The sequence below is a fragment of the Lytechinus variegatus genome, chromosome 5 (genome assembly GCF_018143015.1).
Source record: "Lytechinus variegatus isolate NC3 chromosome 5, Lvar_3.0, whole genome shotgun sequence".
Lineage (NCBI taxonomy): Eukaryota > Metazoa > Echinodermata > Echinoidea > Temnopleuroida > Toxopneustidae > Lytechinus > Lytechinus variegatus.
In genome coordinates, this window is record NC_054744.1 from 12,963,333 (window position 1) to 12,991,155 (window position 27,823).

The window sequence follows — 27,823 nt, forward strand, 5'->3', positions numbered from 1 at the left end:
GTGAAGTGGGTCCTTTTCCACAAAACAACCATCAGTCCAAAAGCTATTGAAGTTCCATTCCATACAAACACACGTTATATTGAGAGTTGAGAGGAACCTACATGCAATTGTGTTGAAAATATATTTCGAAGTTTATGTACATGTATGAGAAAGAAGGGTAACCAACCAAGTAATTAGTGAGAAACCAGTATGGATTAATATATTTCTGTCCTTACTCATACAGTATGTCAATATAAAGAAGTGATTCTCAGAATATGACACCCCACAAAACCCAAATCCTCTTTTTATCACACTCAAATAACTCAATTATAGTTCGCAGGTAGGCTACGTAAATATAGGCCTATATTCAGTTTTACATTAAGTTTGCTTGAGTGGAGTTTTTTTCACCCCCCCCCAAAAAAAAAATATATATATATACAACATGTGTCATGTATACATTATCTGTATCCATCAATGTAAATGTAGATCGTCAACAAAATGAAACTCTTTGATGTGTTAATATTGAGAATAAAGTTATCAGACTCAAAATGACAGAGGGACTTACTGGGTTTTTTTCCTATTATTTATGTAAAAGTGTTCAAAAATCATGTGATGTACTAAAAGTCTTGTGGAATGTCGTCATGAATACTGCATCAAATATATTTTCAGTGTTGTACTGTACATACATGTACCTCACTTCAGTAAATGAAACCTGATATATTTTTCTCCTTGTAACTATCACAAAAAACCTCAAATAAAAATTAATGTTTCTAGATCAAAATAATAAGTTATTGGACTGAAGGTTGATAGACACGATATTAATTTACTTAAGTGCCTTTTTGACCCCCCCCCCCCCACCTCTCTTTCTCATCCACATTGATAATCAATTTTAATGACACATTGTGTGGTCCATGTACATGACAGCAGTACCATGTCTCTACCTGCATGTTTACTTTAAAGCATATTGTTTTACAAAGATAAAATCAAGCACTGTTTATAGTTTATGTAATGTAGGAAAGTGAAAGCAAACAGCAAACACACGCACACATATTACCAGAATGTCAATAAATGGAAAAGGTAGTGTATAGCCTACACATGTACTTTTATTCATAAGCAAAAATCATAATATTTTTCTGATTTGACAAGCAGGGATGCCATTAAAAAGATGATTTACAAACCACTAGGCCTATAGAATGAATAAAACATGATATTAATTTCTGCTTTCATACTGGAATCATTGGTTCATTAAACATCAAACGTCAACAAAGCGCAACACATCTTACCTCACTATCCTGTAAGTCATCACATGAAAAACCCACAGCATACTTTGGAACCACAATTTCTCTGATCTGTAAATGAGAAATAAAGTACAAGTATGTACATTGCAAACCTATGGATGTCAATATATCGCAACAAATCACAAATTACAAAACAAAAAATGGTAGTACTGTTGTGGGGGGGGGAAGGGATGGTACCTAAAAGGTGCAAATACATTTAAACATTTTCATACACTCAATAGAACAAAAAAAAATCTTCTATGGCCATCGAATTTCATTGTGAGATTCAATTCAATTTCCAATTAAAATAAAAATGGTTTATCAAAACACGATTAATGAACCAACAAGTGCAACAATTGACATTTATATAGGTGGTTTCAAATCGCCTCAATCACAAGAATCCCAGTTAAATTACGAGAACTTTTTTAGGCTAAAAAATACCCATTAATTATTCCTGCATTCACACCGCCCCGAAACATATCCTTCGGGATAAGTTCCTGAAGTTACGAGCATGTGCAGTATGGTCTGATAAGCAGGCAAGGCGCGAGATTCAAAATCACTAGCCCAGCAGCCACCCACAGCGCCCGAGCCCAACGACACGCTTGGCTAAAAGTTCCCGTAAAATTGCTTTCACATTGCCAAAATACCTGCGACCTTGGAAAAATCCCCGTGAAAGTTCTCGTAATTTCGCCAAGTAACTACATGTACTATTTAGTAGGTATTTTCTTTCGGGGAAATTACGCGTAGTTTGCTTTCACATTACCAAAATACCTGGTATTTTCTGATCGGGGTAAATTTCCCGATCAGAGAATACCTGGAACTGACGAACTTTGAGGCGGTCTGAAACCACTTTATTTGGACTGCCAATTTATTGAAGAGAGATGGGGGGGGGTATTAGGACATAAGAAAATCAGACCAAAATAAAACATCACCTGCTTGGTCTACCCATCACAACAAAACACCCCCTTGAGACATTAATCAATACTGCGCAATGCAATAAAGTGTCTGCCACAGAAAACATACTATTCCGGTCTGCAAGCATTTGAGGGATCGCACCTCTGACATATTCCATGCCGGCAGGGCAAAATAGGTTTTCTAAAAGGTCACTGATTATTGCAGCTGCAGACAGACAATCATGAAGTTATTGAAAAGGATATAAACTTCAGCTTATCTTTGAGCAAAATGTTTTTCATTATATATCTATCAAAAGGGCATACACGTTCTGTATGTGAAGGAGCTCAATCCTCCATTATTTGCCTTCTGAACTTTAAATCCAAGGATGGGAAGTTTATTTTGCCTTCTTTTATAAAACATGATCAGAAGTGATTTTCGTTGATGTTCATTTTTTTTTTTTTTGGCAGCCAAATATGCATTTATACCTGGGAAATGCAGTGAAAAAAAGAGTTTACCTACAAAGTAAAATCAAACTGTTACTTTTGCACATGGTTCGCTATAAAATAATGTGCAATTCAAAGTAAAATCAAATTGTTACTTTTGTACATGGTTCACTAAAAAATATTCTAATTTTAATTTTGAATTCTAAATTTTTTATGTAACAGGGCCCAAAAGTTAAAATAATAACAGTATTTATTTACCCAGGGTAGCCACTTCAGTTCCGAAAACAGTTCTCCCAGCGGGCGCTGCTATTACTATGCACAATCACAAAGTAACCGCTACTGGTATGCGGAATATTGTGTTAACATTATAAATACATACAATGGAGCTGAATAATTAAACACTATATTAAAAGAGTAACACATTTTTTTTTAAAGAGAGCAACTTACCAGCGAAAGAGAGTCTAGGCGGAGCTCCAAAAGAACATTTTTACCCCCAACAAACATGTTACTTTTGTTTCCTCGGTTATCATGAAACTCTAGTAATCTATAGAAGGATGGTGTGACTGCTGCCCCTGAACCAGGATAGAATTCACTATTTGGCACATCTGTATTAAATAAACAAAGATATTAGTGCACATTAGTCAAGAGAAATGGGAACGTAGACAGGATTGAAAATTATGTTTTTAAAGGTCAATTCCACCCAAATTACAACAAGCTATTTGAAAGAATTATATGAAAACTACTCTGTGACTCATAATTACCTACGATTGAATACTGTGGCATATTGTACAGCAAATGTTGTAGGATATATCACAAGTACATTATGTAGGCCTAAATGTACATCAAGAAAATAACATTTTCCCTGTATTATATTTATTCTTGGAATACAATTTTCCAATTATGATACACTGTATGATATTGTTTTTTGCAAGGTGCAGATCTACGAACATGTTGGGTCAGCGTTCCACAGGGTGTGACTTTTTCAGAAAAAAATTGACAAGCGAAAAAAAAAGTGTCTGTAAAAAAGTTAAAATGAAGGGCATTGCCCATTTTACGGGGTGTGCAATGAAGGTATTCTATGGGGTGCACCTCTATATTTTTTTTAATTTTACATCTTTGTAACTGGTGTTCCCAGTCTTGCTACCATGTCCTTTAATACAGTGCTCAGTGTTGCTGTATTGTATAGGTATATGTGTACATGTAAGCTTTTTTCGTTACCAATTACCGTGATCCCTCTCACCCAAACACCATTTACAAGTCATTACTTATGCAAACCCGAGCAATCTGTATATGAAGGACAACCAAAGACCCCTCTACTGGCATTGGCTGAGCAGAAGTTTACCCCTAACAATAGAGGACTGTAAAATTTACCCTACATGTGTCCAGCATAATAGCATCTCCCTTGGCAGATCTATTGTGGAAGTAATCTTGAGGACAAAAAAGGCCACAACCCTTATTCAATTAGTCCCAACCCTGGACCCTATTGAAAGGAGACTTCCTTTGAATTCAGCCATTCAGGCCCTGGTTCTTGTGTCTTTGTGGGTCTTTCTTTCAAGAGACCAAAGCAACACAAACATCATCAATTTCCTTTCAAAATGGCTTCTCAAAGTTATATGCTGATGTTGGCAAACATGTCTGCATGTTGATTCTAAAGACCTGCATCAATACAGAGGTACATCAACTTCTCCTCATCTAATATCTCATCAAGTGAAGTCCCTCTTGGCAAAGAAACCCTTCTTTGACAAAAAGTATCACCAAGTTTATACATGATGAACTGTAGCTCAATACTAAAATCTGAGACTACATTGTACATTGTACGATGTACATGTACCAGTAGCCAGGCCTACATGTACCTCCCTACTGGTTGAAAAATAAGCCAACAAATGTTTTTATGTGCATGTGCACAAACCTGAGGTCAATTCTGAGAGCCAATTCTGTTTAAGAAAGAAAAAAATGTCTACATTGTTGATTTTAACATTCTTTAATGTGTAATTTCATGACAATCGGCTTTTACATATATAGTGCTTTAATACTTTCGATTGGCATGTCTATTAGTGTTTTACAGATATACCCCTTTACAGATAGGCCCGGCCACTGGATTCAATCAGTCAGTCACGCACACAATATATACACATCCTCCACTCCCTGGGGAGTATATTCCAGTCAGTCGCCAGTACTGATCAAATGATTTGACTTTCACATCCTACGGGTACCCATTTGCTACATGTACATGGAAGCGCCCTTCTTGGCGACCCAGATTGGCTGGCTCCTCCAATGCGCCTTTGAATGTCTTTGACAGATATATGGTGCTATAACAAATGCTGTGCATCATCATCATCATCAAGTTTTGGACAAGGAAAAAATATGATGTACAGGCAGTATAGCAATATCCATGCACATGTAGGCCTTTACGTAAATTGTACCAATATACATGTAGACAGGTAAATATGAACTGGTGTGAGTGTACTAATTCTCGAATTAGGCTAATTCCAGACGAAATAAAACAGCAAGGATGAAGACAAAAGCAAAAGATGACATGCTGATCTCCTAAACAAAAACAGAAATCCTTGAATTGTCCTTGAAAGACAAACACTTTAGAATATCAGGTCAGGTCTCCCTATTGAGTTGTTTTAATTGCAACTGAATCTTCATGGAATCACTCACTGTTAGTGGGGAATGGACATCTGGAGCCTGTTGCAGAAAGAGATGCGTTTAAACGCAAGTCAAAATATCAAGCGCAAGTCCCAAATACGGGTGCTTCATTTATAGCTGAAAATCAAGTTGCGTAAGATTTTTTGAGTTGCGTTTGATGACTTTGATCGCTCTTTCTGCCACGGGCCCCTGGAGCCACTTTATAAAGCTACATGTATGTACATGTAGCGTCTTTGCTCATTGCCTGACGAAGTCTAGCAGCTTGCAGACGAAACGTCGCTTTCCTACTACGTTTGCTACATCGTGAGACAACTGGTTATTTCTTCTACTCAATCCTTCACCACGATGAACCTCTTCCACATAATGTACATGTACTTTATCAGTAAAAATAATCAAAATTGGGTAATGGTTGATTTTAAATATTTTTCTATGAAGCCATGGTGGGAAAAGACCAGCAAAATACAAAAAATCAGAGATACATGTACATGTACATGTAGTAAGAATCCAAAAGACTCTAGGCCTATTGATCATTTGAGAGAAGAAAAAGAACATAAAAAAACTGACACATACTTTACATTGATAGCACTTTGACTTCTATCACAACTACATGTAACATTTACAGAACTGATGGCTACATGTAACAAATAGAAAAATTAACATCCACCATGATTTAACATGCATGATGTAGGCCTCTACATTTTCAGTGCTTGTCTACATGTAGATCTGGACGTTAGTAGTTATTTGTCAGGAAAAGTTGGAAAACCCTACATCAGTCATCTCTATTTTCACCTTCTCCTACTAGTAAGTACTACGTGTACTATACAAGTATGATGTGCAAATTACACTCTGAAAATGCAATATACCAGCAAATACAGTATGTACACGTATACGTCATCCAACAAACCAAGTCATTGTAGTGTGTAATCTACCATACTTTTACTGTAGGTCTACATATACATATTGTCTTGACAAAAAATGGTTGAAATTTAAATCTGGAAAATCAAGGCCGAGATACATGTAGTATACAAATAAATAAATCCTACAATTTATCAAATGTATCATGAAAATATTTGTGATTTGTATTAAAAATTGATATCAATCCAAACTATGCATGTACATGTACATAAAGAAAAACATATTCCTGCATTCGAGATATTTATGTTTCCTCTTTTTAAGCAAGTTTTACAGCTTTGTAAGTTTTGTAAGTTTCAATAGGCCTATTCCACAATGTTTCAGCCTCTTCAACTGCATCATATCAGACTTGACTATGATAATACATGTATAAAATTAGTAATACAAGTTACATGTATATATACAGGGAGGTAGTTCAATTTGAGTGTGTAACATGAGTTTGGTCTTTAAAATAGGCATATAGGCATATATCTGTATGAGCTGTACATACATGTACATATAAAGACAACTTCAGGAGCCAAGTTTTCTTCAAAATTTTCTTTTTCGAGATGTGCCTGGTTTCAATGAAAACCCCATAAATCACAGCTGTGCTACATGTAGAGTGCACATTGTGGAGCTCACAAATCATGATTCTTGAAGGGGGTCAAAACCATAATCCATGGAGCTTCATGGAGTTGTCAGTAAACCTAACATCTGCTGTCTGTCAGTAAAGAGTATAAATCAGAACGCACCTTGACACCATCATAACTCAAGATGTTTGAAGGATTTCATGTAGATAAATATGGATAATATGCATGTTCACTGAATGAAACAGAAATGTGCTTATTTGCAAGGGAAAATCTAATTATTTGCAGGTAAATTTATTTTTTTTTCTTCACTGGGACAGTGGAAAAGGGGATGCATACTACTAAGAGAAAAAATAGAGGCAAATCTATAAAACCTTTTGGTGAGGTTTTCAAATTTATGAATGTTTTATTATGGTTGTTGAATGTGTAATGACAGTGACATTCATGCATTAATAGCCTACTCAATGACATGTGAAGTTGGCATCCACAAGAAAAGAACCTACAGAAAGCTACATGTACAAGCAAAGAGGGAAACTGGATACCCTTGAACAAAATCATGCCATGAATACATACTTTATTTACATTTTGAAAGTAAAGCATGATCCATGTATGATGTGTCTACTCTACACATTGATCATGAATAAACACAGTTTTTTCAACAGCCTCCCATATCAATATGAGTGTACTTTGGTCACTGACCTAGAATACAAAGGGATTCATCACAATTCAAAGACACATACAGTGTAGATATCAATTTAGGCCTACTATGTAAACATTAAAACCAAACAGTCAGCTTCATTTTTATTGTACTGAAGCTTCATGCAAGATTTCTGATTTACCTGAAATGTATCCATTGATCTTTTTAGGAGTTGGTCATGTACATATGGGTACTCTAAAAACTTCACAACAGTGGAATGGAGGATCTCCCACAAAAATTAATTCACAAACATAGAAATGGCAGTCTAAATACATTTCGCCAATATGTGATTGTGACATTAAATAAAGCTCCTTTATACTTGTAGTACAATGTACAATTGTATTTGTCACATTACATGTAATGTATCTTGGATAGAGTACAATGTACATTTACACTCGCTTCTGAACTTTGCTTTGTCTTGTAAAGAACGCTATTCATGGAGATCATTGAGGCATTCAAAAGAATAAAAGAGCTTATCCAGGAAGATGTAAGTTGGTGCAGTTGGGCTATTAGGATCATTGAGTTGTCACCCTGTATTTGCCTATTGAATCTTATATTAGGTGAGCTTAGGGGTAAAGTTAAAGACTTAAGGGGATGGTCCGGGCTGAAAGTATGTATACATGTAGCTTAATAAATAGAGTTGAATTCACTAAGCAAAATGCAAAAATTTCATCAAAATCAGATAACAAAAATTATAACAAAGTTATTGAATTTCAAAGTTTAGCAATATTTTGTGAAAACATTCGTCATGAATATTCATTACGTGGGCTGATGTCGCATCTCCACTTGTTCTTTTGTATTTTATCATATGAAATTAGGTTTATTCAAATTTTTTCCTCAAAGAACTAGAAAAATTGGATTGACAACTAATTTAGTGAATTGCATTTATTGCTGCAACTTATTTCATTATAAGGGGGACATATTCACACAAGTATGAAATAATGAAAAAAATATATTATGTAATATCATAAGAAAATAAAAAGTGGAGATGTGACATCATCAGCCCATCTATTGAATATTCATGACTACTGTTCTCACAAAATATTGCTAAAATTTCAATAACTTTATTATTTGTTATCCAATTTTGATGAATTTCTCAGCATTTTGTTCAGTGAATTCTACTCTATGTATTAAGATATAAATATTTTCAGCCCGGACCATCCCTTTAATAAAGGGATGGTCCGGGCTGAAAATATTTACATGTATATCTAAAACAACAAAGCCATGTCCAGATTCACAAGTGAACAATTATTGCCCGCAAATGTTAAACAATTTCTTTTTAAAACATTGTCCATTCTCCATTTAGGCTATGTGCATTGGCTTTAACTTTCCTTATTTTTTTTCCTAAACATTAGGCCCAATCTTAGAGAGAAAAAAAGAGAAAATCCATTCTCTATAAATCCAAATCAATATCTCTTCATAATGTTGTTTGTGTTATAACTTTACATTTGTTCAATCTTTTATGTATCAGATAATAATAATTTGACGTCTATAGTACTGCACAAGAATGAAGGAGAGAGAAAATTATAAAGCCATAAAGTGTACCAACTGCAAAAATCTTACTTTTGGGAGTGTATTTATTCTTATTTACCTAAGTAAAATCTTAATTTTCTCAAAATAATGTAATATGCAGAACTAAATAAATTCATACCTTTAAGCATCCTTTTGAAGTATTTCACATGACACCTACTGCATTGATACAAATCATACTTGAAAAAAAAAAAAACACAACAGGAACTTGCATGTATAGCACATTTTTCTGTCAAGTTGAAACAGATACCTGTACATCTGAAACAACGAAAAGTCATATGCATCATAAACATAACTAAATGTTGATAACACAAACCTACCTGCAACACTAAAACTCCTCTCCCGAACAATAACTGTCTCTGTCGCCCAGCTAATATGATCCACTAACAGCAAAGTCACTATAATGCATATTGCAGTAATTCGATGAAGTCGGAAGCTCCTCATGACTTTGGTATTCCTGTTGATTTTGTCCTTTGAAAATGCCATTGTCATAAGTTCCAGTACAAATTCATCTGCCACAGAGGAATTTCTGAAGGTATAGATCTAAACTGTGGTGCAGTCAGCTAAATTCTGAAAAGTACATAAAAGTGAAAATTCGAAAGGGAAACTTGATCACTAAAATAACATGATGAATAATAACAATCGGGTCTGGGAATATAATACAATGAAATTTGTAAATAAATATTATGAGATTTTCTCATTTATTGATCTTTAATTACAAAAAATATAAGTTCAGCATTGAATAAAGGGGTTTGAGGCTCCCTTTGATTTCTTCAACTTTGAGGGTGTTCCCGCGTTTGCCCAATTATGCTAATGCCTCATAGTTTATGTGAAATGAAACCTGCTCGCAGTACCCCACACATATGAATTCACTGCCGAATCCAAAATAGCAAACGCGAATTGCCCATGACCCATTCGCTATTTTGTATTTGGCGGTGAATTGATACGTGTGGGGTACTGGAAACCAGCTTCAAATCACCGATGTTACGTTTACAAGAAAGGGCAATGAGTGAGTCTGTGTCCAAGCAATAGTAAGGTTAGTCACTGAAGAGTATGCTTAGGCCTAATGTCTTTTTTTTTACGTCATGTGTTGCCTGCCCTTTTTACCAAAAAATGACAGTTTGTCACTGGTTTTTGAGAGCGAGTAGTTATCGCCGATGGTTCGGGTAATGTGCAGAGGGTAGCGGTAGTTAAGTATAGTCAGATAGTGGATCCTACACGAACCATCGCCTGAGCTGCAGTAGCATGATGCAGTTCTTTATTTTTGCCTCATACTGAAGTTGAGTGTAGGCCCTACTTTCATCATTTAGATTTTAACTCTTAACATGCCATGCACACTACTAACCCAATGCTACAGTGCTAATCCGATGCTAATCCCCTGTGCCAGCCACAAAACTCCCCTGTGCCACATTGATTTTGGGATCGCGAGTCGTATTCGCTCCTTTCAATAGTCATGATTACAATTGCTTATAACTCTCTAACGATTAGTTTATCCACGAAATATTGTGTAGTAAAGTTGTAGGAAATTTCATACCCCTTATAATGGTGTCCTCATTATATAGATTGGTTATTATCTTTACCGCTAAAATATGAGTTGTATCAAGTAGTTCCATTTAGTGGAGTGTTTTGTATGGATCAAAAAACCTAGGTCTCTTCCCTCTCAGAGGCGGAGCCATATCTTTTAAAAATGTAGAAATACTAAAAAAAAGTCGAATGTAAACCGCGTAAGTTGATCTGTCAAAAAGCAGAGTTCGCACTGCACACAATAGTGCTAATTACGGCATGCATGCGATGCGCAATACAATGCAAAACGGCGTAACAATGATTGTAATTCCGAATGTGCGCAGTCATGCACGAAGCAGGCAAGGGTAGGAAACAATGCAAGCACAAAGCAATCAATAGTAGGCGTGCGAGCACGAGTGTGGCATGTTATAGTAGGATACGTAGCATGCACGAAGCACTCAATGAGTCAACACATGCAATCATTCCAAAGGCAAAAGCTAAGGAAATGGCATAATTACTTGTAATGTAGGACAGTTTTGACATGCATGATCTATTCCCCTTTCTGAGTACATACATTACCAGCAAGTTTTATCGGAATTTAAGTCTTGATGAGTACAATTCATTGTCATTGAGCCGAGGCACCGGCAGAGCGCGAGCGACAATAGTCCGCCTCCGAGGCCAAACAATAAATAAAACGACGCCAGTGCAACGGGCGCATTTCTCACCACGCACCACCTCCACCACACCACTCACCAGCAAGCCACTCACAATTAATAATTCCGATCTTACTCAAAGGAGAAAATAATGGAAAGAGGCGGAAATTTACCTGAGTAGCCTAATTTTTACAGATACTACTTGTGTGAACAGTGGTACGAATGAAAATCCTTATAACTCCATGTATTTAGAAATGAGTGAAGACTCGACTTGAGTTTTGACGTAACGCGTACGAGAGCTAGCCGCAATTTCAGCGTTTATAGGGGGCGCTCTATCCAAAGTAAGAAAAGTCGTCACAGATCAGATTATTGATCTCATGTTTGCTTTCGGCCAACGTTGTTCATCGATCAAAATAGAGATGTCCATTGCTACTCTTATTCAGAAAAATTGTACCCTGAACCAATCTTTGTTCACAATGATCTTTTTTATGGAGGAGAGAGATAATGAGAGATCTGGTATAAATCAACAAAACTCCATACAAACTAAATGAAAAGTGAGTATAGAGTATTAAAAAAATCATACATGACATAAAAATCTAAAAAGTAAAATAGTTTGATGGGCCTGTCCATGTTTCACGGGCATATTTCAAAATCATTGACGCGTTTCATGAGGATGTTAATTCAACATCCTGTAGGGCAACTTCTTTTCTATAGTTCTACATGTAAGATTTGTAAGATTTTATTGACTCTATCGACCCCCTCTCGGGGTATGAGAATACAAACATACAAAAACATAAGTGATAATATATGGACAATAATATATTATGTACATGTGAAAATAAAAGATAACATTATTTACAAGTCAAGGCGCCTTTTTAGCATGTTTAGGGCGTTTGACTACTCTACCACTACGAGTGTACACACATTCTCATCTATGATTACTTTAAAACTATTGTCTGTTTTCTTTGGTTTTGAAAAATGCAATACAATTATTCTGACAAATTTTGCAAGTTTTATTTAAGTGGCAATCATTAGCTGAATTAAATAGCTTGGCAATGTGCAATGCATTTGGTCTATTGGCTGTTAGATTACTCGGTAAATACAAAAGTCTCTCTTTGTGACAAAAGGGACAAACAGAAATATAATGAAATTCATCTCCCATGTCTGCATGTGAACATAGAGTACAATGCAGTTCATTCGTCAGGCTTGCATCAAACCTTCCCTTATTAACAGGTAATGCATTTGTTCGACATCTGAATATACTTATAGTAACAGTCTATATCTTACACAGGATCTGTAAATACTTTTCAAACTTCAAAGTATCCTTAAACATTCTAAAATTTGTACAAATTCTATTTGACCATGTGACTGCATGCCCGCCACTCTTGATTAAACATCAAAAAGTATAACTTTAGCAGTGTGTGAAATCCATGTAGCACGATTTAAAAACAAAATAGAAAAGAAGTTGCCCTCTTTACACATATGTTTCTGATAATTGAAGAAAAAAAAGTACAATTATTTTTGAAGTGTCACATTGCGTCCCCCCCAAAAAAAAAAAACATGAATGTTTGTGTGACTATAAAAAAAAATCAATGATTAGCAAGAACTTTTTAAAAAAAAATTAAACAGCAAGGTGGGCAGAAAGACTGCCCTTCCACCAGAAAAGGGGAAAGGGGGAAAAAGAGAAAAGTAGAGGAAGCCACAGAAAGGAAAGAAGGAGCAAGAAAAATATAAAAGGATAAAGATAAGTGAAGAAAATAGTACGGGGAGGGGAGAAATTTACCATGCAATAGCAGCTATCCCAAGCCGCTAAATAGAAATAATGTTTAGTGAAATTTGTATCATACGATCATTTATTAAATTTCTTTGTTTTTAAGTCTTCATATAAAAAAATGTCTAGTGATATCCTTTTCATGCCTACAAACATTCCGTTAAAATATCCTTTTGTTAATTTCAGCTCACTGTCGTGCTTGCATTAATTCTTTACAGGGGCGGCTGAGCGAAGTTGAAAGTGGGGAGGGGCACTTATCTGGTATGAAGGTCAGGCACCTATATAAGAAGGCAAGGGGCACTTTCTGATGGCATAAAACGGGCCCTTCTCAGGTATGAAAGGGGCACAAAGCACTTTTCTTGAGTAAAAGGGGGCACTTGCTAAGAAATAAAACGGATCCTTCTCAGGTGAAAGGGGCATGCACAGAAGACATTCGAGAGGGGGCTTTTGGGTAAAAATGGGCAATCGAAATTATTTATTTATGAGGTACTGTATATATGATAATTATTCATGAATTGCATGGGGATAATGTTGATGTTAATTTTTATTCAGTCCAAAAATTTTGGCTGGGTTCGCCTATGTAGCTCATTATGTCAGAGATTTCAAGACCGTTCCGACGCTCCAACCCCCATCCCTTGACAACCTAATCCAACCTTCAAACTGTTTGAAAGTTTGGTATAGGTACGAAGTCGGATTCCATGACCCGTTGGGTGTTGTATTCCCGGGGGGGGGGGGCACTTCCATTCACGAGTGGATACCATGCGCGACCAAGGGGTCTCGAAAAGCACCCTAAACACGTAATTTCCATATTCTGAAAATGAACCCCTTAACAAGTATTGGCGTGTGAAACCCTACCCTTAACAAGTATTGGAAACAAAAACAATACTCTTGGCAAATATTCCCTGAAATGGACCCCTAAACAAGTACAGGAATGTTTTATTGTTACGGTTCCTTCGGTCGTCGGCTTTACCTTATTTGGTTTAGTACGACCCCACTTCTACACCTCGCGCAAATCGGACTCTAAACACGAAGTGTTGGGGCAAAAATGACATCCTTTATAAAACATTTTAATTTTGTTTTATCATCCCCGCAAATTCGACCCTAAACACGTAATTTTCCTAGCGAAATAGATACCCTTTTTTCATTATTTTTGTGTTTTTGGCACCCTTATCACGTTACGTACGTAACGTGCCCTATCGTGAAAAAGACATCCTTTTTACGTGTTTTTTTGGTCGCGCATGGTATCCACTCGTCAATGTAAGTGGCCCCTCCGGGGTTGTATTCGAATACCCGGGTTTAATCGTTGCTCAATAGTAATCCATACTGATCCCGTCCACAGGCTATATAATGTAGAGCATATTTCATTTTTCAAACTTCTTAGTTCGATATAACTGGTAATATTACCCCCCCCCCCTATTTTCTGTATCTCTCTCTCTCTCTCTCTCTTCTGAAGGGAAAATTTGAGACAATACAGTAATAAAACAATCGATTCAGTCACCAGTCCAAAGTACATAATAACAAAGTACACTTTTTTAACAAACACATTGTTTGTTTTGTCATGAGGCTGATTACATTGATTCTTATGTAATTCATTCTATTGCACGTAGACTTAAATTTAGGGGGAAAACCCCAACGTGTAATTTTCGTTGCGAATGAATGTAATTTTCATCGTTTTGAGTGCAGTTGTGATTTTTATTTTCTGTGGACAATAGAAAAGGTGAGCCGTTATCTTTTATCTTTATCGTTGCACAATATAGTGAACAAAAACGAGGAATATTATCATTGTCATAATTATGTCAACACCCCCATACCCATGGTTGCACGACAAGGATGTTTCAAATAATGGTCAAGAAATGTGGATTTCAATCTCCCGTAGTGTGAACAATTCAAATGCAAAGAACATGCACCCAAACAAGAAATTGATTTCATTTTTTTTTCAAATAGTCGAAATCGGATAAGAAATTTGTGACATTTCTAAGTTATGCTTATTTTCACAAAATAGTTATAAATAAGAAGTCCTTGACTGCTGATGACTAATAACATTACCAAATACCTATAGTTATTTTGATATTTGAGGAAAATTGAAATATTATTTTTCAAATAATGAAATACAAAGATGTGTGATATTAGGACCACACTATTATTGCATTTGATAACAATTTATTGTACTTTATCAAAGTTAACTGAAACAAAGTTATCGTTACAATGATGATACAGTAGATGGCACTCGACAACCCATTCATTATTTACATTGACAACAAACCGATTCCTGGGTATTCTATGCATTCAGAAAATGTGTTGAGTTTTTCCTTTACCGTGCATTTAATTTCGTATTTCTTTTATTAAATTAGATTAACAAAATAAGAAAATACTAGTAGCTGTTGGTTTCTCCATATTCGAAATCACATTCTGACCCCCCCCCCTCTACTGTCCCCTCTACCAAGTTCAAGATCAGGTTTATTGTTCATTGCTACTCATTCCTACCCTTGCAGGCCAACGATTTTCGTCAATTCATCTGTGTGAAAGAAGGAGAAGAAAAGTAACAAAAAAGACTCAGCTATCATAAAAGAAACCTGTAAATAATTGAAGAATGTATCTTGAATGCCATTGAAACGCATCTGGTTTTTACTTTGGACAGCACAAGTTGAAAATGGCATCCAAAAATCAAAAAATTACAGGACGTACTGATAGTCTAGAAATCTACTCCAACGGACTTGTTCTGGCATTCCTCTCGGGCTTCGCAGTGTCCATCTCATCACTCATGACAAAGCTAGCAAAAAACTCTACATTTCTACAAATAACTTTTCTGCGCACGAGTCTGATTTGTTGCTCCACCCTAATGATGGGAATACTGAGCGGTAATTGGTCCAAGTTTCGTGACGCAATACTTGATTCACCAATCAGAACAATCGGATGGCTCCTTGTGCGATCTTTTTCATCTTTCATGGCGATGACAACGGCCTATTCAGTTTATCAGCGGATACCTATGGGTACGGGTATGAATATTTGGGATTATTTTTATTTCGGTAATTTTGTTGATTTGAAGTAAATAAAATCCATATTAAACGTATTATTAAGAAATACATGCAGTCACCGTCGGGTGATTTTGATGCCATATTGTCGACGATCTGCGGTGTAACATAATATAATGGGGCTACAGTGTTGGATGAGATCATATACGATTCTGATGGAAGCAATCGAAGAAAACGGACCAAAATGTAATTAAAAAACACATGGATTTCCTAATGACAGATTATTTCTGAAGTCATTTATTTAACTATTCTATTCTTTCTTACCAAAGAACAAAGCTGACACCGGTAAGATCAAGAAAAGGGATCAAGATGAGAAATGATTATTCAAGGAAGAGAATCAACAAAATGATAATGAAAAGAGCTTATATGAAAGGAGCTTCACCTTCGTCTAAATAAAGGACAAGTCCACCCCAACAAAAACTTGATTTGAATAAAAAGAGAAAAATTCAACAAGCATAACACTGAAAATTTCATCAAAATCGGATGTAAAATAAGACAAAATTTCGCTTCATTTCACAAAAACAGTTATATGAACGAGCCAGCTACATCCAAATGAGAGAGTCGATGATGTCATTCACTCACTATTTCTTTTGTTTTTATTGTTTGAAATATGAAATATTTTGATTTTCTCGTCATTGGCATGTGAAATGAAGTTTCATTCCTCCCTGAACACGTGGAATTCCATTATTTTAACATTTTGTGCTTCAGGCAAGGAGGTCCTAATCGTCAAATTCGTAAAAATTGAAATATTGTATAATTCAAACAATAAAAAACAAAAGAAATAGTGAGTGAGTGACATCATCAACTCTCTCATTTGGATGTAACTGGCTCGTTCATATAACTATTTTGTTAAAAATAAGTGAAACTTTGAAATGTCATAACTTTCTTATTTTACATCCGATTTTGATGAAATCTTCAGCATTGTGCTTGTCTGATTTTTCTCTTTTGATTCAAATCAACATTTTTCTGAGGTGGACTTGACCTTTAATAAATCATTATAAAAAAATGAAATTCAAGAAAATACCAACAACTTTGCCGTATATCCATTGTGTGACAACTATTCACGGGCACAAATAAAAATCAAATGACTCTTTACCAATTTCCACTGGACTATATGCAGGTGACGCCTCAGCTATCTTCGGAGTTACTCCGGTATTCACTGGTATAATGGGCGTGGTCTTGCTAGGAGAGGCGTGGCAACGGAAACACGTGTACCTCACCTTCCTCGCGTGGACTGGTGTGGCTCTCATCTACAAGCCGACCTTCCTTTCCTTCATCATCCCATCCCACTACAGGGATAATCCGAAAATAGGAGTTCACTACGATGAAAAGTTTTACCTGGGCGTGGCTATTCTTGTACCAGTTGCTGCTTCGCTCTCGTTTGTCCTGTCGAGGAAACTCTCGAAGACGATGCCCCCAACGTCGATTGTCTGCATCACGAGTTTTGGGATTATGGTATACTCTTGCGTTGCCATGGCAATCATGGAAACGGTGCGACCTCCTCCTTTAGCGGACTGGAAATATTTAATTCCAGAAGTCATTGCTGGTAATAACCTCTTGACTCCATCATTTTCGTAAAGCAAATTTCAAAGGAGGTTTCAAATACCCATAAACACCAAGAAAAAAAAAAGTTTGATCTAATTATATTTTTTTCCAAGTAAATTTGAATGGTCCGTAAAAAAGATTAACAAAAGAAGGCATACAAAAATTGGGAGCTACTCATTCATACCCTTATCGATGTATAGTTAATTTGAATTTCATATCAAAGATGAAACAGTTTATTCATAACATTTTATTCAAACCAACAACGGAACATGATGAATATGGAAGGGATGTAAGTAGGCATAAACCAGTCATGCAACCGTGACCAGTGATCATCGTTCTTTATGGAAATTTCTGAAACTGAGATAGTAAATAATATCAGTTCCGCCAAACCTATATAGGCGTATCCTATAAAAGAATCTCATTGCATTATTAAATTCAATTTTCATACACGACGTCACCACATTGATTTTCATTATGGTAACTTTCCTTTTATGTTATGTTTGTCATTTCAGGGCTGACATCACAAACATTGTTTGGCAAGGCTCTACAACTTGAGCGAGCAGCTCCCGTTACACTTATGAGAAACTCATCCATCTTCTTCTCTTTCGTCTTCCAATTCATCATTTTCGGCACATTACCGAGCTGGGTCAGTGTTCTGGGTGCTTCCTTGGTCATCGTCTCAACGGCCCTACTCGGAACATTAAGATAGACTGATTTATGTATTTTAATTTTAAGAGGGTGACCATTTCATTTAAGAAAACTCCTTGATGGAAGTGTCAATCAATCCAAGTATGAATGAATGAAGTACATTTATTTCCAATAATAAAAACAACAATACATTTTATAAACTTGAACAAAACAATAGAGGTAGCAACTCAGAAAGCACAGCTTGTGATGAATGCACCTTGACGAAAAAAAAACAATTAATATACATAGTACATGAAAGAAATTTATCTAAACATAGTTCAATACAAAACAATGGGGCGGGGCAACTTTATATAAAATAGTAGTATGTCATAATTAATACTAGTATTTAAAATAAATCGTCTAACCAATCATCCCACAACTAAATATTTAAGGCAAATCACAAAATTTAGGGACCAGACGTAAGTTTTTACTTAAGTTTTGTCTTAAAGTTATTTAAAGTTGATTAAGACCAAGGTGCCGTATGTAACACTAAAATATATCGATACCGTTATTGCAAAGTCACTTTTTAAAGAATTTGGTTTGGATTTTTTTTTCAACAAAGACTTACAGGCCTTTCTTGATATCTAGTATGAAAGTCTGATGGCACACACTACCCTGAAATTTAGGATATAAAAACTGCTCAATAATAAAACTTCAAATACTCGGAACTGTAAGTGTCTTGTTGTAAGGGGCAGATCCAGGATTTTCCAAGAAGGGGGGGGGGGTAACCAAAAATTAAGGACATTTCCTACACAAAAAAGTTTGACAAGCATAAAAAAGGCCTTCACTTTCAAAGGGGGGGGGCACACTTTTATTTAAACGGCATTTTTACATTAAATGTTGAATCCATACTGTCAATTTGTTCTGTATTCTTTCTCTACGCAGGATCGTCATTTTTTAAACAGAACAATAGCGTACAGGATTGTATGGATGAAACAAGTGTTAGTTTTTTTTTTTTTTTAGATTTTGTTATTCATCCAGATTAAATTTTATTGAACAGCCCTACATATTGGCGATCACAGGCCTAAACAACACGCGATGACATCTCTCACAGAACACATTTCGTAACTCTTTTTGGCAACTCTCTTCCCCGCTCCCTTCCCCAAACAGTTGTGTTAAACGTGACAACGCAAAAGAAGCACAACAAATATGAATAAATCATGGTTGGGCTCGAATGAAAGAAAGAAAGAAATCAAAGAATGAACAAAAGTGAAAATGAACAGATTTTCTTGGATAGATGCATGTGCCGCGGAACTGGGGGTGGTCGGGCACTAGTAGAGCTTCTGTCCTTCTTTTTTCAATTATACAAAAACGGGAAAAAATTGCAAGGTACCCCTCCCCAAGCCCACTTCGAAAACCGTCCCGCGGCCCCTGGGATGAATGAGTGAATGAATAAATGAATGGATGGATGGACAGGTAGCCTGGATTTTCAACAGCGCCATCTGGATTTGTTGTCAGTGACTCCCGACGACGCTAAGATAAAAAAGTCAGCTGATCGATCTCAATTTCGGTTTGCGAAAATAATAAAAACATGACTGAATCACCATCGCCATTTAACAAAGAGCTCCTCGACAGACTCACGACGGGTATAAGCAAAAGTTTAGGTAATTATTGTTTAATTTTGTGTAATTTTAATGCCAACTATTAAGGGAGATTATTTTTAGCAAAAATGTTAATTTTCAGTCCCTTTTGTTAGTTTTGATGTCTGTTATTTTTAAAACTCGTACTGTCGTAGGGCTTGGCGCTGTTGCTTCGATAATTATGCCCACTGCTTTTCCGATTATAGCAAGACTCCCATATGTACCTCCCACTAAAATTGAGAATAAAAAAATGGAGAAGGCTCAAAATAATATATCTAGCACTAAAATAGAACATTTATGATGGGAGAGCGAAATGCATACCAAAAATTGCAAAATTATGGCTTGACCTCGTTCAAATTTTCACTCGCTCGCTGCTTTGCCTTTTATTTGCTTTGCCACTCATTCAGTGAACAAGGTTATTGATTTAACTTGTTCTCTGTTAGTTTTCCCTGTGTGATGAAATAAGGTTGGCAATGTTTGGCTTATTTTATCTTGTTCTTTGGGACAAATGCTTGATTTTTTTAAAGCAGGGAGCATCTTTACCGATAACCAGTTGGTCTAATAATCCATTTCATTTCAATTTATTTTGCACAATTAACACTTAATCCAATTAGACCAAATGGTATATGGACTAAATAGCTATTGGACCAACTGGTTATTAATAGACGAAATGGTGAATTTGCGATTAGACCATGTGGATAGTTTATGAACTGATGGTAGATGAGTTGGCAATTGGCTGCATTGGCATTAGACCAACTGGAAATAAATCCTCATCCGTTTGTTTGCCGCATGTTCACATAAGATTGGTCACTAACTTCAGCATTTTGACTGAACTATTATTTCTGGTATATTCATTTTTTTTATTAGAACTAAAGTTATTCCTAGTATCAATTATTCAGTAAGATTTGACTTTATTCAATGGTTACCCTATTATCTTTTATTCATGTTTGTAGAAAAGAGGCCAGGAGTATGTGACATCATGCTAACTGAGAAACCACAAGCCCATCGTCATCAACTCACATCTTGGGAACAACGGAATTCCTGCCTCTTGCCAGAAGACTTTAAAAATCTCTATCAGATGACAGATGGCTTGCTGCTGCAGTGGAGTGTCAAATTAGATGGTAATAGCTAGGTGAAATAATGAGAATTAGCAGAGAAACACAAATTCCCAGCTGAAATCTAACAGCTGCATTAAATCATTTCATCAAATTTACGAATTCTGTAGCCCTGACTTTGTAGAACTGTGGCTGGCATGACAATCAGATATGAAAAAATACTCAAGATGAGACATTGAAATCTTGGTATTATTTTACTCAAGATAAGTTCTCAAGACAGTTATGTATTTTCAGTGTTTCCTTTAATCAGGAATTTGCGCAGTGATTTGGTATCTCATTGAATTGAAAAAAAAATTAGATGAAGAATAATGTTGGTAGTACAATTGATTGACATCTTGATCTTTTTTATGTTTGTTTCATTCAGAATTGATTCTATTTCACTCATTACTAATTAGTAAAAATTAAATGAATGTGTATTCTGCTTGATAACTATTTTATTATGACTGTTTTCATGTAATCTATTTGCATTTATTGAACAGAATTTTCATACTTTAGATAATAATTTTGCAAATGCGTAACCAGATTTGATTAATTACCTAAACTTTAAAATATCTTGATTTTCAGGGGACAATGTTGAGCCTCTTGGGAGGATGGAGCTCAACTCGATCTCTGATGTAACAAAGATTGCCGGTGAAAAGATAACGAGAAGAAATAATCCTACCATTGCTGACCTTGAGGAGGACTCTGATGAAGAACCCGAGATGGGTAAAGCCCTTGAAAACTTTTCATAATTGAATTTGATTACAGCTTAACTTGCTGCTTGAAATGGCATGGATGAAATTCTCTTTTATCGTTGCACCGTGAGAATAATTGGCAGTGAGACAGTTGATTTTTTAATTCCAATGAGATTGAAATTAAGAAATTAGCCTCTATTTGGTCAGGGCTGGAGTATTCTTAATATTTGGCTATTGGTTAATCTTGTTATGGCAAGAGATCATCCCCTATGAATAATTGTCAAATCATTTATGCATTCTATGTTTGTACAGCTTAGACCAGTTTACTGACCTGTATCTGCCACACAGAAACATTAGCGCTAACAGAGCACTAACGGTAGGCCCAGTCACATCTTTTGGATTGCGATGTCAAACGTTGATCCAAGAAGTAAATAACATGCTGCTGTTACATTAGTCATCGCTGCAACATTACCGGTTGTAACAGGGCCTCTGGCACATTGTTAATGCTAACAATGTTTCTGTGCAGCCGGTACTGATGTATTGTATTGAAAATAGTTTGTTGTATGTTGATGCCATTCCCTCATTTACCATGTTAAAGTGAATAAGAGTAAATGGGATAATGTCTGGGCTGTATGAATCTTCCAGTGATTTATTACAGATTGGGACAGGTTTGTTTTCTGGAAAATATCCGTTGCTTTTGTAGGATTCTCATGAGTGATCAATGATATGATGTTTTTTGAAATCCAAAGTATTTTTTTTTCTCAGTCTAATCATTATCAGTGTTGAATTCTTTATTCTATGAAGTAATGAAGAGTTTATTGTACTATGCTTGCATTATATTAATACCCATCTACAACTTTTCTTTTGTTTATCACTGATTTGTATTTCTTTATTTCAGATGTTAAAAATTGATACAGAAAATGAAATAAATCAATGAATTCAAATCAATACTTTTGTAAATAAAAACAATCATAAATAACAATAGTGTCACAATAGTGTAATAATTTATTTGTCTCGACTCATATTCATTCTAAAACTTTTCAGATGAGACACCAAGCTTTGGACCAAGCAGTAGGGTCTTTGAGTTGGATCCTTGCCAAGGTTGTGGGAAGGTGTGCCTAGTCTACAGGAATACAAAACCAGGTTAAGTAGATGATCTCAACCTGAACTGTTTCTGTTTATGGTAACTCCCATAGGAACTCGGCAGGACAGCATTTTTGCTGGTAAACGCCAAGCTGGTATACAACCACTTACCCAGGAAACATTTTTACGCTTAGGTTAATCAGTAGTAGTGGCTGACCTAATAGACGACAGATATTACTCTCGGGCCTTTTTATCAAAGGGGAGACGATGGCAGAGTAAGGATTCAAACTCACAACCTTGGGATTATGTGTTCAATGCTCTAACTGCCGGACCACACGACCCGTTGAACTGTGGTTCTGTTGAACCTGTTTAGTCAATCATGGTTTGTGCTCGGATCTCGGGGAATACTAACCGATTTGATTGACTTGATTGACTGATCTTTCAATGTAATTCTGATGTTTATGACTCCAACATTTTATGTGATTATTTATAAAATATAGATACTAAAGAAATATAAGTATAATAGCTGAGGTCAGTCTGCTCATCCATGAAAACAAAAAGGGGACATACAAAGCAAATGCTGAATGTTTGTTACAGGGTTCAATACAAGATATAGTTTGGAATGGACAACTCTAGCAGGACAAATATCCCGGTCTCATTTTCCCTGAAGAGAATGATTTAATTTCTTTCTTCATTTAAGGCACACCAGCTGAAGTTGCAGAAATCTGGTTTCTAGACACTGCCCTCCGTTGGCACTTCCTCACCAGTACCTTTGCTCAGTACTTCCGTCTCATGATGGTTCATTTAGGGCTCCCTCAGTGGCAATATGCTTTCACGGATGTTGGCCTCAGTCCTTCTGCTCGGGTAAGAAAAAGCATTTAAAAGAAGGGTGTTCCTGATTATTCTTGAAGATCTAGCAAAGAAGTATGCTTCATTATAATTATGTACACATGATCGTGTAATGAATGCTGCTTTTGTGTATTGATAATATATTATGTGAACAAATAAGAAAGTTTGATTATAATATGCTTCATGGTCATAATTTAATCAGACTTTTAAATTTCAGGTACCAGATTGAGTACGTCCATTGTAAAGGAGGGAAGCAATATTTCTGTATAAGCCATTTTTTTCTGACTGTAATTTTAGCAGTCATCTATTCATTGATATATAAGTGCGTGTACTGGAGATGAAATGTTTGTGATCATATCTAGTAATGCTCATTCAAAGATTCTATAATATTTTGACAAACTTGTCGCGCTAGAGAAAGTGAGCAAATGACTTTACCACAAGGCAATGGGGAAAATTTTCTGTGGCATTGCATCAACATCTGTTGGTCATAAATATTGTCCCACTTTGGGTTTATTCAGATCAGCTTCTACGGGTTAAGCATCTGAACTGTGTCAAAATCCCCATAAAGACTTATGACAATGTGCCTTTAAAGAATCTTCTATCTGTTTGGTTGACATAAATTTTTGTTTCGTACCTTAACTGTTACCTGACTGTTTTTTTCCTTTTGCAGCAATGGTTTAATCTGTACGGTCCTTATCGGCTGCAAGTTGATTCTATACTGACAGAGATGTTTGGGCCTGAGGAGAAGGAGGTAGATGAAAATATGCCTGAAGGTGTACCGATACAGAAGCTTGATGTTACCAAAGTATTCAAAGGAAAATCAGATAAGAAGTAAGTCATCTGGGCTCCATAATATAAACGTTTGCAAGGAGTCACTAAATACCAATGACCAATCAAAATCATTGTCGCAATGCACACTTTGTTCAAAACACTGACCACTGGCCAGTCAGAGGGATTCTTTCATATTTGCATTTCATGACAAACTTTTAAGTTACAGGGCTCCTGTATTTGGCCTGGAAGTGTAAAGCTTAATATTAAATAGATAACTGCCATGGTAACAATACTCAATAGTCAACACGCAACTGCCAAAAAAAAAAAAAAAAAAAATCCTATGAAGTTACCAGAATACTGAGTTTTCAATTTTCAGGGCCAAGTATATAGCTTTTGAAGGTTGTCATTAAATTGATTTAATAAATAGTTGCTTTCATCAGTTTATTAGTCTATGTAATTATAAAGATGAAATAGATGGGGGTGGGTGTGGGGATAATGTCAACATTCAGAAAAAGAGGAATAAGGAGAAATAGATTAAGAGAGAAAGAATAAGAGAGAGGGAGAGAGATGGAAGATTGCACCAGAACAGACGGATAAAAAGTGGAGAAGGAAAATAGGACCTACTTTCTAGGATCATATTTGATGCAGTAGATAATATGATATGGCATAAGCTGTGGTCATATATGGAGCCCCATACATTTTATGAAGAATAGTAGATCAAGTTATTATATTATGCCAACTGTCAAATATTATATGATGTTGCAGCTTCTCATCTCCTAGCTTTCTATGACTGTTTAAACACATTTCATTTGTGTAAGTACATGTTTTCTTTAAATGCATTACCATCTCTTATTCATCCCTTATTATCTTTACAGAAGTAAAACATCCTCTGGTCAACAGAAAAAGAAGACATCAGTTCACAAGTAAGCATCAAATGGACAACTGAAGTTACTACTTTTTCTTTTCAAGTGTAAAAATTCTGTGCTCTTTGATGTTTTTAAACTTCATATTCCTTGTTTTTTGAGGACATAGACCTCACTAATAAAGCAATTATGAAAAATAAAAGGGATGTCTGCAATGAATGAATTGAGATGTCCATGAAGCCATAATCTTGCATGAATGGCAGTAAACTTCATTGCAAAATACGTTCTCAATTTAATTAAATTGACGCTGATAAGTGTTTATTTTAATAGTTTTAATGTGAATTTAATTGAGAATTTATTTTGCAATGAATTAACCACAACTTTGTAGGTAATGGATTAATTGCATTAATTCATCAAATTGGAGACAGACCTTATTTGGCACAGATCAAAACTTACGTAACACCAAAAAGTTCCTCCTTATTTATTGAAGTCTAAACACATCCCTGTAAAATGGCAGTAAATTGTTTGGGGATACTCTTCAGTAATAATTTTGTTTTCATGATGATTAATTTTCATTAAGTTAACAATTTTTTGAGGTGTGAATTTTTTTTGGACTTACTCAGTGTGATTGCTTGAAAAGTATTTAACTTTTTTTTATACTATTACATAATGAATTCTTTCATCAACTACAGGCCAATGTCTGGTGGGATGAGTGGAAGATCAACACAATTTCAGGGCAACAATCGATTTAGATGATTCTTGTTCTCGAAGGTGTCATTTTCTTTCAAGGACTTTCTGGAGTCCTGAAAAATTGATTAGGCACTTACTCATGAAAGACAAGAACAGACTTATAGACTTATAGAGCCCAGTGGCTGGACGCTGACGGACTAATTGGGATGTTCTACATACTTTAAGGGCAGCAAGTGATTTAGATGATCCTAGTTCTTAAAGATGTCTATTTCTTCAAGGCCTTTGCTGTTCATGACTGAGGGATGTCTTTCGAGAATCAATAAAACAATTCGAGAAAAAAATCTCTGTGTATACAAGATGTTAGTGCCATTCTGTAGTGAGCCAAGTGGACGGAGCTTTTGAAGGCAACATTTACTATCCTGGGGAAGCCTTAACCATTCCAGACTAAGGTATGCCTTTGATGGTATCAGCAAGGCACTTCTTGATGAAAGACTTTGGTTTTGCACTTCAATAAGGAGGGCTGATCCAGTGAAAAAGACTAGATATTTGATCAGATTACTTGAACCTGAATTGACTCCTGAAGACGGACAGCCAACCTGCCCGAAACGTCGAGTCTCTCTACTGCTTCTGCTTATCATCTCTACTCGCAGACTCAAGCCAGCACCTCCTCATCCATCCTACTACTCAAGCTGTTTCAATTTACCAATCTCTTCCGGTTTACAGTCCTTTTCCGGACTACGTTCAAGAAAGATTACTCTACTCTCAAATTTCCACTTTCTTGCCTATCCATTTCCTTTTCCTTTTTCTTTTTCCTCCTCTATCCACTGTTTCTATAATACTCCATATGGTGTACCGTAAACCACATCAGCGATTGCACATGCCACCATGCAAACCTTCAAACAACACTTTCCTGCTTGCTGTAATGATACCAGGGCATGCTGTATCAAAAATTGTTTAACTATTGCAAATTTAGGACCATGATGTTGATTGGATCATGGCCATAATAAAGACTGATCATTGTTATTTTTAAAAGCAGAATTATTACATGCTAGAGCTCCAAATTTGCAGTAATCAGAAAACCACCTTCATTAATATGTGTATCATGAAATGTGTTGTTCTTATGAATTCTGTTCATGTCGCCTCCCACTGTAAGCATTATGTTTTCTATCTTCTATCTTTTACGGTCATGTTTTAGTTATTATGATTTTAGTAATTAATACATGACCAGTAATAAAAACCATTGTTGGGCCAATAGCTTTTCCAGAAATGGTCAAATTCACAGCAAACCATTTCCCCCCGTTAAATTCTGCCATTCACACACAGAATACACACAGAATGAATCGCACGTAAGTGTTACTAGAGTACTATACAGCATGCATACAGTGTACATGTAGTCAGCCACACAACCACATGGTAAATTCTCCACTGGCCGCACGAACGAAGCCTGGCTAAACTCTGGCAGAAATCTCTCACAGAACTGTCAAAATTCAAGGTTCATACTCATGAAAGGCTCTTATAATGTCCATATTTCCTAAAAATTGGAGCAACTCTGTCATTTGTAAGCAGTAAAAGGAGAAATTTTCACTTCTGTTTTGGTTCAAACAGATCGGGTTTCGGGTGATATCGTCTGAATACATAATAGCTCCACATATGCATTTATGTGTGTGTTGATACACTTGGTATCTGACTTTCTTTCGTAGCTATTTTAATTGAGCCAAAAAGAAACTGATAAATTATTTATGATAATAATTTTAGCTTTCTTCCTATCTTTCTTTCCTTCTTAATCTTTCTTTGTTTCTTCCCTCGATTTTTTTTTGTTACTGTCTTTTTTAATTTCCCTTTTTTTCTTTAATTCATTTTTTCTTTCTATCCTTTTATAAAATATTTTCTCTATTTCCCTTTTCTCTTTCTTTCTGATATTTTCTTTCTTTAGTTTTTGAGTCCATCCATCCTATATTCATCTCTTCTCTTCCTTTCTTTCCTTCCTTCTTTTTACCCCTTTCTTCATTCTTTGTTACTTTCTTTGTTTCTTTCTTCCATCCATCATTTATTTACCC

The 27,823-nt window shown here is 35.8% G+C and overlaps 3 protein-coding genes across 3 annotated transcripts; 2 read left to right on the plus strand and 1 right to left on the minus strand.

Moving 5' to 3' along the window:
- Positions 1-816: 816 nt before the first annotated feature.
- LOC121415380 lies at positions 817-11,420 on the minus strand. The gene is made up of 4 exons (XM_041608575.1): positions 11,280-11,420; positions 9,271-9,520; positions 3,041-3,198; positions 817-1,328 (listed from the first exon to the last, which is right to left on the minus strand). Exons 2-4 carry the CDS (start codon positions 9,440-9,442, stop codon positions 1,239-1,241), a joined length of 420 nt encoding a protein of 139 aa, XP_041464509.1. The 5' UTR covers positions 9,443-9,520; positions 11,280-11,420; the 3' UTR covers positions 817-1,238.
- A 4,008-nt stretch (positions 11,421-15,428) lies between these two features.
- LOC121414771 (solute carrier family 35 member G1-like) lies at positions 15,429-18,357 on the plus strand. Its single transcript, XM_041607828.1, has 3 exons — positions 15,429-15,867; positions 17,030-17,455; positions 17,967-18,357. The coding sequence occupies exons 1-3, from the start codon at positions 15,528-15,530 to the stop codon at positions 18,161-18,163; spliced, it is 963 nt and encodes a 320-aa protein (XP_041463762.1). The 5' UTR covers positions 15,429-15,527; the 3' UTR covers positions 18,164-18,357.
- A 1,206-nt stretch (positions 18,358-19,563) lies between these two features.
- Positions 19,564-26,985, plus strand: LOC121415381 (tubulin polyglutamylase complex subunit 2-like). The gene is made up of 8 exons (XM_041608576.1): positions 19,564-19,745; positions 20,675-20,842; positions 21,401-21,541; positions 22,555-22,653; positions 23,294-23,457; positions 24,113-24,273; positions 25,089-25,136; positions 25,769-26,985. Exons 1-8 carry the CDS (start codon positions 19,673-19,675, stop codon positions 25,830-25,832), a joined length of 918 nt encoding a protein of 305 aa, XP_041464510.1. The 5' UTR covers positions 19,564-19,672; the 3' UTR covers positions 25,833-26,985.
- Positions 26,986-27,823: the final 838 nt, after the last annotated feature.